A 12,862-nucleotide genomic window follows, 5' to 3' on the forward strand; every position below is an offset into this window, starting at 1 on the left:
CCAATAATTTGTGCCAAAAATATTTTACTGCTAATTAGTTGATAAATAGAACTATTATAATTCTTGTATAAATTCGTAAAAAGGAAATTACTCAATTCTTTATGAAAAAATTATAGGTACAAAACCTGTTTTAAATTTTACGACATGTATAATGAATACCATTATAATATTAGGTAAAAACTAAAATTAATATTGTATTTAATTATAACTAATAGAAGAATATTAAATAACTATCTCGAGTTTCATATTAAATGGTTAGATAGATACAAAATTCATTATTCAATATCTCAAAACAAATATATTTTTCTTCGAAATTAACAATTATACGTGTATAAAGCTACTTTTAAGAAAAAATGACTGATTATTGGTACAATTAAAGATATACATATAGAATATAAACCAATATTTACAAAAGGTAGAATAATAATGAATAAAAAAAAAGGAATTACTTGTTTCCATCAAAAGTATAAGTACATTTTCCTGTTTCTCGAAATCATGAATTGGTAGATTTATTTTTTCCTCAAAAAATCATACATTTCCATTTTTACCGATTTACTTTTCCATCGTATTACAATATTTAAAGGAGAACATTCGAATAATACTTTGAATGTCTCTAGATATTAGAAGGGCAGGAAAATAAATAGACAAATAAAGAATATAAGTTATTAAATTATAAATAGATAAATTTAGAAACAAATATTATAAACTAATTGAGAGTTATTTTGTATTTTCTTAGAGAAAATGCGATAATCATTGAGAAAATTATCATTGATACAAAATTATACAAAGATATAGAATGACTTATAAAATCATAATCATATTGTAACGTGTGCACTGTACAACAAATATAACGTTAATAAAATAAATAAATAAATATATCATTAGTCATTTGATTGCCGTCAATATTTTATTGTCATACAGTCCACTTGAAGAAAAACTTCTCCAATAGCTACAGGTGCCATGCCACTTACGAGTACAAACTATAAAATAATATATCATTTATGTGAAATAGTAAAACAAATATAAATTATTTATTTATAGATTATATATTAGATTATAAGTACTTTTTATAAATTTATTTTATATAAATCTAATACTAAATGTGTAATATTTACCTATAATGTTTTAGAATCATATTAATTTACAAGAAATACCATTTTAAATAATAAATAAAGTAGATATAAAAGACAACCGTAAATAATTGTAGATAACATATAATAAGCCATCATAACTCTGCAAAACAAACATAAAATAATAAATTAAATAAATTATAATACACGTTTATTTTACTAAATTATGTATACTAATTACGTATTAAATATTACTTTTTATGTCGCTTTTGGCCGATTGTTAGATCTTCAGAATCTTTCAAGATATATTTTTTGATTCCGTAAATTGAGCTTAAGAAATATCTATTCCAATTCATATTTGTCATATCCAAGTAAAATAATTGTTTGTCTTTATCACTTTGTGATGATATGAGAGCTTTAAAATGGCTGTCATCAAATTTAAAATCAACAGTACCAAAATATCTCATTTCATTCATCATTACTTCAACTTTTTTGTATATTTTTATTGCTCTATTAAAAAAATAAATGTATATTATGTTTTATTACAGGTCAAACGCATAAAGTATTAACTTTATTTCAAAAATATAAACTCAAATGAATTATAGATGGTTAAAAGCTTTTCCTTGTTCAAAATATTAATTAGTTATTATAATAATATGTAAACTATAATTACTAGTGATAGGTACGATATCGATATCGAAAATTTTTTATGATTATGTATATGATTTTTCAAGAATCTCATTTTATTTGCAGGTTCTAAGGTATCTAAGCTGTAATAAATTAAATTGTATTGTAATACAAATATGCATGATGTTGGTGTACCAATAATATTTAGATATTAAAATATAGCATTATTAGCATTAATAAAGTAAATGAATTAAATTTCTTAGTGTGATGTAATTATGTGAATTTGGTTAAGTGAAAACAAAAAAGGGATTTCGATAGCGCGATACGATATTAATAAATGTTGAACAATATCGAAATTTGAAATTAAATCAATGCTCATTACTAATAATTACCTATCATTATACTACAATAAAATAGGAGAGCTTTAAATCTTTGATTATTTATTTTAAAGTAGATCTCATGGTTCTTTAACATATGTGTATACAAGTAATGTGCTACAAAAAGGCCACTCATTTAAATTATATTTCATTTTTATTATTGTTAATTATTTCAATCCTTATTTCTATGTGTTCTCGTCGACCGTCGTAGTATCATGGACAATAGAGATGTTGTGATTGTAACAGGATGGTTCCTCCTCAACTCAATATCAACAAAACCATTGTACTGTTGGATTAGTAATTATTAAATCGTAATATTTCACTTAGGGTGAAAGGAAAAAAATTGACAAGCATAGTCGTGTAACCTCAGACTATATAATTTTTACATAGATATGTTTTTGCTACGAGTACACAATATATTTTTCATGATCAATTTTTCGTCTAACAAACAAAATAATATCTATAATAGATTCTGTATTATAGTAAGCATATGAGACTTAATTAATAAGTAAGTAAGTAAGTAAGTAATTTATGTAAATAAAATAACCACATGCAAACGTACATAATTTTTACTTATTGAGGCGTGTGAAATAACGATTCACAAATCATGAAGTAATACATATTAACATAGACACACGATGGTTTATGAGTAAAACTGCAGCCGTCCACGATGCATTGAGCCGAGATATATTGCAACATACTTATTGATACAAATGAAAAGGAAATGGACATTTTTGGAATTGTATTGTATAAAACAGAGATCCAAAAAACCATTTCTTTGATTCAGTATTTTTCAACAAAGTAATGAAATATACATTTATCAAATTTTTCAAAACACAGGTTTATAAGAGAAAATGACGAATCGTATATGATTTTAAGGAAAAAATTCAAAATTATATTTATTATTTCTTATTGGAGACTACACCACTACACAAGAAGAACTGTGAAATATTTACAGCTTTATCAAACACGTTATTGAGTTTTAATATGACAGGGTATAGCCATAATGAAGATTCACCCTTTTACCCAAAAACTTAAAAAAAATTGTAAAAATACTAATGATCAAGAAATCAAATAGATACATCATATCTATAGGATGATAAAAAAATAATATTTACCTAGAATATTTTAGAACAAATTACCACGTCGAAACGTATATAGATAATTTCATTCTTGTACATGAAATTTCAAGTATAATATACTAGATATTTATCATTTTCAAATTTTAATACATTTTATTTGTCCTGAATAAAAATTTACTATTTACCTCATTTTTTTCCCCGCAATCCAAAGACAACAATCGATGATAAAGGCTGGTAAATAATGGTATATAAAAAAAAGTATAGTAAATAATACTTTTGATTTTGTTAAAATCACATTTGGTTTCCATAACTGTATCATAAAAACGAATTAAATTATTACTATTTACAATAATACTTTAATATTTTTGAATTGAATTATTCTTCAATTGCATTATCTATTAAAATATTTACCTCTTTTTCCGAGAATAATTTATATTCAAACAAATTATCTAAAAGATACTTTGTACATAAGCCATATGTTAATGGTGGTGCCATATTATTTGAAACGTGATTGAATACTGGAATTATAGATTTTGAACTGATAAAATATAAACACAAATAATTAAATTTTAGTATTAAATATGATATTGATAAATAATTAAATATAACATTATTTTATTGGCCAAATAATACATTTAGGCCCATTTTAAATTAAAGTAGGCTAATAATCTAGTCTAAGTAGGTATACATATTGAGACCATCAAAAAATTAAAAAATGTGAATAGTTTTTTTTATGTTGCGATTCATTAAAAATAAATAAATAGGAATTTCTAAGTTTTGAAAAACTTAATACAAAGAAGAGATCTTAGAAACCTATTCATAAAATTAAAAAGTAAGTAATATTTAAGCAAAAAAAAATTTGTATATCAATTATAGTATTTGATACCTCTTATTTGAGTTAAATAATAACTTTTTTTATTTATTATTTATATTTTAAAATGTAAATAAAAATTGATTAATTATTCGTTAAGAATTTCGTTTAAAAATGTATGAAAAATGTAGTTTTATTATTTCAATATATTTTCCTATCACAAAAATAGTTCATGTAACAGGGTTAAAAATGACAAATGTTATTAAGTAGTTGATAAAATCTTAAAATAATTATATTATTACATAAAAATATTGTGATTCGTGAAGACTTTTTTCCTGTACCTATTATATATTTTTAAATTAAAAATAAAAATCTTCGATTAAAAAAAAAAAAAAAAATTATACATTAAAATACCATAGTTTCTGTTTATCGATTTTACCGTGTCTTAGACGCATGATGAGCTGCAGTAATAATCATATTCGCTACGTAATCAGCTGGCATCAATACTGCTTTAACTTTTGGATCCGCTGCCAACAAGTGTATAGCTCCTAATCCCAAACCTATAGACAGCCCAGTTACACTTTTCATTGTATTTGCCCATCCACTTATCGGTTCTTTGTCTGTAAACAACACTGTTAAAAACAAAATCAGAACATAATTAGACGATATATGTATACCAATTAATTAAATATTTTCAAAATATTTTTATATTTAAAAATATTGATTTATACGATTGGGCTCATTATGAACAATTTTAACAATAATATAACCCGAAGTTAAGTGAAATCGAAATTTTCATTAACATTTTATGAATTTTTAGTTTTTACCATTCATATCATCTATTTATTTTTTAAATTCGTGATATTTTCTAATTTTCAAATAATAATATTTTGAACACTTTGCACTACCCAACTGCAACATAAGAGCTATAACTAGATAATTTGCAATCAACTATCAGAAATAAACTTATAATAATATAATTTTATTGTTATACTATATACCTACTGTGATATTAATACTACGTATTAGAGCTTAAGTAGTCAAGGGTAAGAAAAAATTTGTTGTATTCAAAATGCATTATTAACAAATAATTAATCGTTCTATCTACAATCTTTACTGGAGTAACGTACACTTAATATGTTCTACCTATTAAATATATCTAATAATTTCACATTATCCAGTAAACAAAATCACAGATTAATTCATCAGACATGCTCATCCTCATATAATAATTTTTGTATATTATAATATATTCTGGGTAAATATTGATATGAATTAAATTTTTTTTATATATATTATCGCATTAGTTGGAGAATTAATAATTTACTATTATAGTCGGATACCTACACCTATAATACAAATCTATCATGTAAACTTTACCAAATATATATCTAACTTCTAATTTCTAAATAATCTAGTATAAAATTTCTACAAATTCAGTTTTCCTATATAACATTTTAATATTAATTTTTAATTTTAATTGTCCATAACAATATTTATTTATCAAATTAAATGTATTCTTCCATACTCAATAATTAAATTCCTTTAAGTAGGTATAAAAGTTAGAAATTTATAAACTATAAACCAACTCCATAGGCATGTTATTTCAAAAACGGTAAGAAGTACTAATCATTGAGCACCCGCTCGTATAGCTAATTATTAGTAATATAACTATAGTTTATTGTTTTATTATTAACATAGTTCAATGAACACTACGTGTCCACATACAACTAACTTGAGGTACTGAACCACTGAGTACAAACATGGGCCTAACCAATTATTTTTGCGCTTATTTTAAAATAATTTTACTTTTATGAGGTTTTAAAATTGTGTAATTTTTACAACACTTTAACAACCTTTTAATATTAAACGTTATTAATTTCAGATGAGATGCAAAAACCTATACAAATATAATAGTGTCATATAATATTATGCTATAATATGTGTAATAATATTTCAATTCCTTACAATCAATAATGAACTATAATAATTTGACCTATTAAAAACTTAAAAATTAATTTAATCTATAATAGTAATTATTAATCTGTATTATTGGCCAATTTTAACTGCTTTTGTTAAAAATATGAGCCTGGTTAACTTGACATAATATTATTTATGTAATATTGTTTTTGTATGTTTATAATAATACTGTAATATAATTACCAATGCACGGTCTGGTGATACATATCGGCATATTTTGACCATATTGTTTAACGAGATTTTCTGCAACGCATTTCGATAACGTATACGTGTCCGGCCACGACCCTAAACATCTTACAATATAACATATAAATCTAATAAACAATTTATAAATATATGAAATTATCGTGTTTGGCATACCATTGGATGTTAGTAAGCAAAATTGGTTGGGACTTACTCGGGCGTTATCGAATTAATGAGTGAATCCGACATATTTTCGACCATGTTGATCAAAGCGTCCCCTTGTATGTGACAATTGTAAATTTTCTCTTCAATAATCGGTTGATTTGGGTTCGAAAATGCAGTGGACACATACACAAATGACTATAAATATCGAAAATAATCGTACTATACTTAATTGTATAACAACGTGTACACAAAATTGCCTGAACGTTTAGTATCCCAAATGGGCATAATTACTTTAAGTCTGTGCATACGCCGAGCGATCAACAGTAAATCTTTGGTAGACCTAACATTGATGAAACTCGTGTGCTTAAGTGGACCGTTAAGATTAATAGTGGCGGCACAATGAATAACAATATCCATGTTGGCGACCATGAATTCTTCGTCAGCAGCCGATAAACCTAGATTCGGTTCCACACAATCGCCAGTGATAAGCAATACCTTTTCGATGAAGTCTGGTTGCTCTTCCCACAATCGCATAAATAGCTGAAAATATCGATTATTTTACGATTTATGAGTTTCGAACATCATGTTTCGAGTATACTATTAAAGCACACGAAACTCACCGTGGAGCTAAACATTTCACGTAATCTAGTCTGTGGGTCTTTGTTTTTCTTCGACCTGATTAGAAGGTACACCTTGTTTACTAAACATGTTCTAAAATAATAATAAAACGATTTAGAATCGAAGAAACTATAGGCGTCGTACACAAAGTACTCGTATTGTAGAAGGCAGACAATTTTTAACTGGTACCTAAATATGACGAATGGTAAACTCCTATAAATGTAATTTAATCTCCTACAAAAGATATTAGTTATAAGAGTTAAAGTATTAACTCTTATAAAAGATAGTGTTGACTCCTATAAAAGATGATAAAAAAGAATACCGTTTGTACTTCTGTAAGATTGCACAATTTAATGCAAAAATAGCACTCAACAGGAAGTGAACAGGGTCGTCGAGCAAATCCTGTGAATGATAGTGTGAAAAAATATATTGAAGAATTATATAAGAACACATAATATTATAGTATATAACATGTAAATAACTTAGCCTTCAAGAATCATCATACAGCGTATAAACACGCTCTATTCAAGTGTTTGTATTTCATATAGGTACTTATTATTTTCAAGTTATGATCATTTTTAACTTTTTAAGATTTTCAACTCCAAAATCGTGAATTTAAATAATATTGCCCTATTTTTTTTTAGGTAAAAATGTCCATATAGGAGATGACAATATCTTTAATTTTCAGGTAAAAATATAAAAAGGTTATTGGTGTAAGAGTTTACATTTAATGATGATTGAGGTAAAAGGTTATTCTTTTAGAAGTTACATTTGGCCCTAAATATAGCAAATAAAAAATGTACAAGCTCTAAAAGAGTTTTAATGAATACAATTATATCTTTAAGAGTTGTATGATTCTTTATTTGATTACCAATCTTACAAGTAACAAATTGTCTGAATTGAACTAAAATAAATAAAAACATTAAATTAATAATTATTTCATATTATTTCCTATCAATATTATTTTCCGTAATTTTTGTTATCATTGTTATTGTTGTATTTCAACAATGCTTTTTCCTTGTTAGATGACAGCACTATACATTATATATAAGCACATTGCACATAATACTATATAGTATGCCTATTCTAGTGAATCAAAAATGAAAATTTATATTTTGGCTATTTTGAATTTAAAACTGTGTTATTTCTATAACTATACAATAATTAAACACAATTTTATTAAAAAATAATAATAAATCAAACTGATGAATTGAATTAATGTAGATAAAATTTTATACCAGTCATGGACGCTAAATTTTTCTTGTGACGACACATTTAGCAAAATATCATGTAAAGTAAAAAGCTTGGATGATGTAAAATACAGTAATGGGATTTTTTTAGTAAAAACAACCACAAAGACAAAAAAATCTAAATTATAGAAAGTTAACAACATATACTTTTTTTATTTTTGTCATTAAAATACTTAATAGGACCAAAGAATAAATGTATCTACTATTTGTTGACACGATTATTATAGGCATTTACTGTCAACAAGTAAATCTGTCTCCGGACATTATAACTTCATAATATATTGTCACTATAAAAAATTATTAAATAACATAAATATATATAATTTCAGAAAAAAATTTTCTAGACGTATTCTACATGATTACATGATTACATTACAATTATTAATGATACATACTACGATATTTTATTATATCCATAAGTTATCCACAGATTCCATATCACAAATAAATGACTATATGGATAAATTACATTTGTTTTTAAAATATATATTACAGAACAAAAATTAATTTATATCATGTAGATACCTAAGAATTTTTTCGACTAAAACATGTCCTATGAATCCAGTTGCACCAGTTATAAAAACGTTCGTTCCTTTAAAAAACTGTTGTATTTCACTAATAGATTTGTCGCCACTTGTCATTGTTCTTTTTTTCTCGAAAATTAATAATATAAACGTAATTTACTGTGTAAAAATCAGAAGAGACTATCACCAACTTAAATTAAACAAGGTTTTAAAAAAAAACAAAATGCATGGATCAACACTACGGAATAAATGATAACTAATGTTCGGCCAATTAAAAATTGAAACTGTAATTGCTGCGTGTAAAACGAATAAATACCGTTAATAGTGTATATATTATGACGATTTATTCTGTTTTATAAATAAACTAATATCAATATTTCTCATTAACCTCGAAAACTGTTGTTTGCTACATCATAATATACTTTTGAAATACACATTAGCACATAATTAAATATGACACCAACAAAGGTTGTCCATATAACTTAATATGCAAATTAAATCTAGTTAATTTATTTAAACATATATAAACACCGTGTTAACAAAAATCCTCTATGTTTATGTATTTCCACATGAGTTTATGTTTTAATTTATATCATAACTCCCAATACTAGTGAATTAAAATTGTATATATGTCATAAGCTATATGGATAATTAATTTTTTGCGAAAACACTAGGGTCTTTGCAATGGGTAGCCCGTTTGCGAACTACTTATTATTTTTCAAAATAACCTACTGTTTTTCAGGCTCATTGTATACAGAGTATAGACTATTGATAAACAGCAATTAGATCTTTTAAAAATTACAATCATTTTATGGTAATAACCATTTATTTATTGTATTTTATATTGCTAACCATATGTAACGTGTAAACTAAACTATTAGGTATATTATTGTATTAAAGGTACATTATTTTCTTTTTATCTACGACTTTGCCCATATTATATTTTGAATGTCCAATAGTCCAGGTAATTTTTGAATATTGACTCCAAAAAAAATGATACAGAAATAGAAATGAGAAATTAATTATAATAAAATTGAAGTTGGCAGTTATATTTTAGTCAATATTCCAAAGGTATATTATGGACCATTAGATATTCAAAATATAATATTGGCAAAGTTGTAGATAAAAATAAAATAATGTACCTATAATACAATAATATAATAGTTCAGTTTACATGTTACATATGGTTAGTAATATAAAATAAAACTAGCAATATAATATTCTAATGGTTATTACCATAAAATGATTGTAGTTCTTAAAAAGCCTAACTGCTGTTAGTCTGTATATAATGAACCTGAAAAACTGCAGGCTGTTTGGAAAAATAATTAGTAGTTCGCAAACAAGCTACCCCATTGCAAAGAGCCTAGTCTTTTCGCAAAAAAACTAATTATCCGTACATATACGACCTATACGTACATGCACCATACAGCTATAATATACAAAAGTATATATTATTAGTATTAGTAATATAATATATGTGTATTAATGTTATTAAAACATTGTCACTGTTATTTTTGTACTAATAAAAAAAATTAATCTACAGTTTAAAAAACCAAAAAAAATAACCTAAATAATTTGCCAAAATACTCTTTCACCGTTAAAATTGTAATAAATCAACTTGAGTGAAACGATTAAAATAATACTGACATATGTTAAAAGTGCGAGATATTATTTTGTTCACACGATCTTCTCAATTCTTCGAACCTATACAAATATGATTATAAATAAAAAACTGATAATTTTTCTACATAATCGTATTTTGACAAAAAGCGGTCGTAATGTTATACATACACATATAATTTTAGAAATTGTACTAGATACTATTACCTATTAAACTGACAAAGATTAAACACATATATGTATACATTATAATTTAAATTCTAAAATAATTTATATGCGAGATTAAAAAAAATTTACACGCATTATAAGAATAAGTCGTGGTAGCTAAATGTGTGGATGTTAATTGTTAATGCACATAATTAATTATCGTACTCTTCCATTTAAGTATTAAATATACAACAGAACAATTAAAACAAAACAAATCATGACTGATGACTATATCTAAATATTAAATACACTTTAATATATACAGAATCTATTTTAGATTTCATCGGTCTCTTTCGTTTAATAATTTGGCTATGTTAACATAAAATATTAGACGACTCCCTTCCGTTATAGATAAAAATATAACTAATACACGAATACAAGGCATAATTATTTCTTGGTTCAATATATAATAATATTATACCTTCATTATAGTATTAAATAAACACGATACTTTCTAAATAACGCAAAAAATAAAAAATGCGTGACGATCATCATCCCATCTAATACAGCAATATCAAATATTAATGAGAAACCGAATTCAAGAAAACTAATTGAAATACATAATATCGTTGGTATATCCATTCCAAGTAAAATGAGAAACAGTATCGAATGTACCTATCTACTTTTCTAAATATTTTAAAAGTTATGTTTACAAATTGCTATTAATTGAGTACTAATTTCTTAAAATAATTAAAATTCATCATTTATACTATAACACATTTTACCTGTTGTTTTAATAATAAGCGAAAAAAAGATACTAGACATATTTTTTTTAAGCAATATGTGTTCGACGTAGAAAGGAAAATAATTATTAATTTATAATAAATACATTGATAAGTTTTTTAAAAACTAAGGTAATTTTAATAAGTACCAAGTACCTAATACAACACTTTTAAAGTAGGTCTTTTTTTCATTGACTACACTGAAATATACACTATAAAAACATAAACAAACCTTGGAAACTTTTTTAATTTTAATTTATACTATGTTTTAGTAAATTTTCTAATTCTTTTTTTTTCTTTTTTTGGAAGAGGGGATTTATTCTTTTTCTCAGACTATACCTCAGGCGTCAGTATACATAGGCTCAACATATTTGGGTCAATGTAAAATTCTATCTGTCTGTCTCTTTTTCTCTCTCTATCTCGTCATAATAATATTATTATTGTATTGTGTTATAGTTTATTATACTAAAAAATGTTTAATAAGGAAACAGTGACAAGTAGTTTTTCGATAATATTTTTCCTCAAGTATTAATACAGCTTAAATAAAAAATAATAATATTTTATAATAGAGCAGTATCTATGATAGTGAGATGGTTAAGGGACAAATTTATTTTATACAACAGCGTTTCTCAAACTGTGGGTCACGACCCCTTGGGGGGGAGGGGGGTCGCGTGAAGTTTTTTTAATTATACAGATTATTGGATTTTCGGCAATGGTGAGCATCAAAAATAAACACAGAAACAAGCTCCAATTATCGCACTCCTTGCGTTTGAAAGTATCTAAAATTGACGTCGATGTTGGTGCTGTTATCAACAATAGCAGAAAACAAGCACATTCATCACATACGCCTAATTATTAATTAAGTATTATATTATTATTATAAGTATATTATTACAATTATTATTATTATAAAGTAGTAAATATGTAATAAAAAAATTTGTTTTTTGAAATTACTTTTTTGATTCTGTAAATGTAAAACTAAGGGAGTTGCGATAGATTTTTGGAAGAAAATTTGGGTCGTGGTCCTAAAAAGATTGAGAACCACTGTTATACAATATTTGGGTATGCTAAATTAAAATATATAGGTATATCAGATGATCTATTTAAAATTAGTAAGATACTCATTATTTCAGAAAAGAATATTAAATTTTTTTTTGTTATTATTTTAAATTATTAAAAAAAAAACTATATAACAATAATTTTAACAATTTTATTATTATAAATATACATATTTTTACATATTTTTTTAAGTTATTCATTTTTTTTAATGATGACATACGTTTTTAATTTCATGTTCTATGGCAAAATATTATTCAGAATATTTTAATTTATATAAATCAAAATTTAAACAAGTAGTTTATTATTTAGTTATATCTTTATAAATATGCAGTATAGTTGTCCATCATGTGATCTACACGTTGTACCACTCCACTTCACTCATCTTAATAACTTCAAACACTTATAATTTATAATCTACTTGTTTAAAATTCGATTTTTATACAATCAAAGAACTCCCAAAAATATTCTACTTTGCCTACTTTGGAATAAAGAATTAAAATTCATGTTGCGATAAGCAAGTTGTAATTAGAAAGAAAGATTTTAAATTGTGATACGATAAAAAAATAA

The 12,862-nt window shown here is 24.7% G+C and overlaps 1 protein-coding gene across 1 annotated transcript; it reads right to left on the minus strand.

The window, feature by feature from the left end:
- Window positions 1–346: 346 nt before the first annotated feature.
- LOC112593820 (fatty acyl-CoA reductase wat-like) lies at window positions 347–8,949 on the minus strand. Its single transcript, XM_025338390.1, has 11 exons — window positions 8,689–8,949; window positions 6,916–7,006; window positions 6,587–6,835; window positions 6,345–6,490; window positions 6,131–6,240; window positions 4,407–4,599; window positions 3,568–3,694; window positions 3,342–3,466; window positions 1,326–1,580; window positions 1,116–1,233; window positions 347–980 (listed from the first exon to the last, which is right to left on the minus strand). Exons 1-10 carry the CDS (start codon window positions 8,802–8,804, stop codon window positions 1,137–1,139), a joined length of 1,509 nt encoding a protein of 502 aa, XP_025194175.1. The 5' UTR covers window positions 8,805–8,949; the 3' UTR covers window positions 347–980; window positions 1,116–1,136.
- Window positions 8,950–12,862: the final 3,913 nt, after the last annotated feature.

This window comes from Melanaphis sacchari, unplaced genomic scaffold (assembly GCF_002803265.2).
Source record: "Melanaphis sacchari strain LSU unplaced genomic scaffold, SCAv2.0 Contig20_pilon_pilon, whole genome shotgun sequence".
Lineage (NCBI taxonomy): Eukaryota > Metazoa > Arthropoda > Insecta > Hemiptera > Aphididae > Melanaphis > Melanaphis sacchari.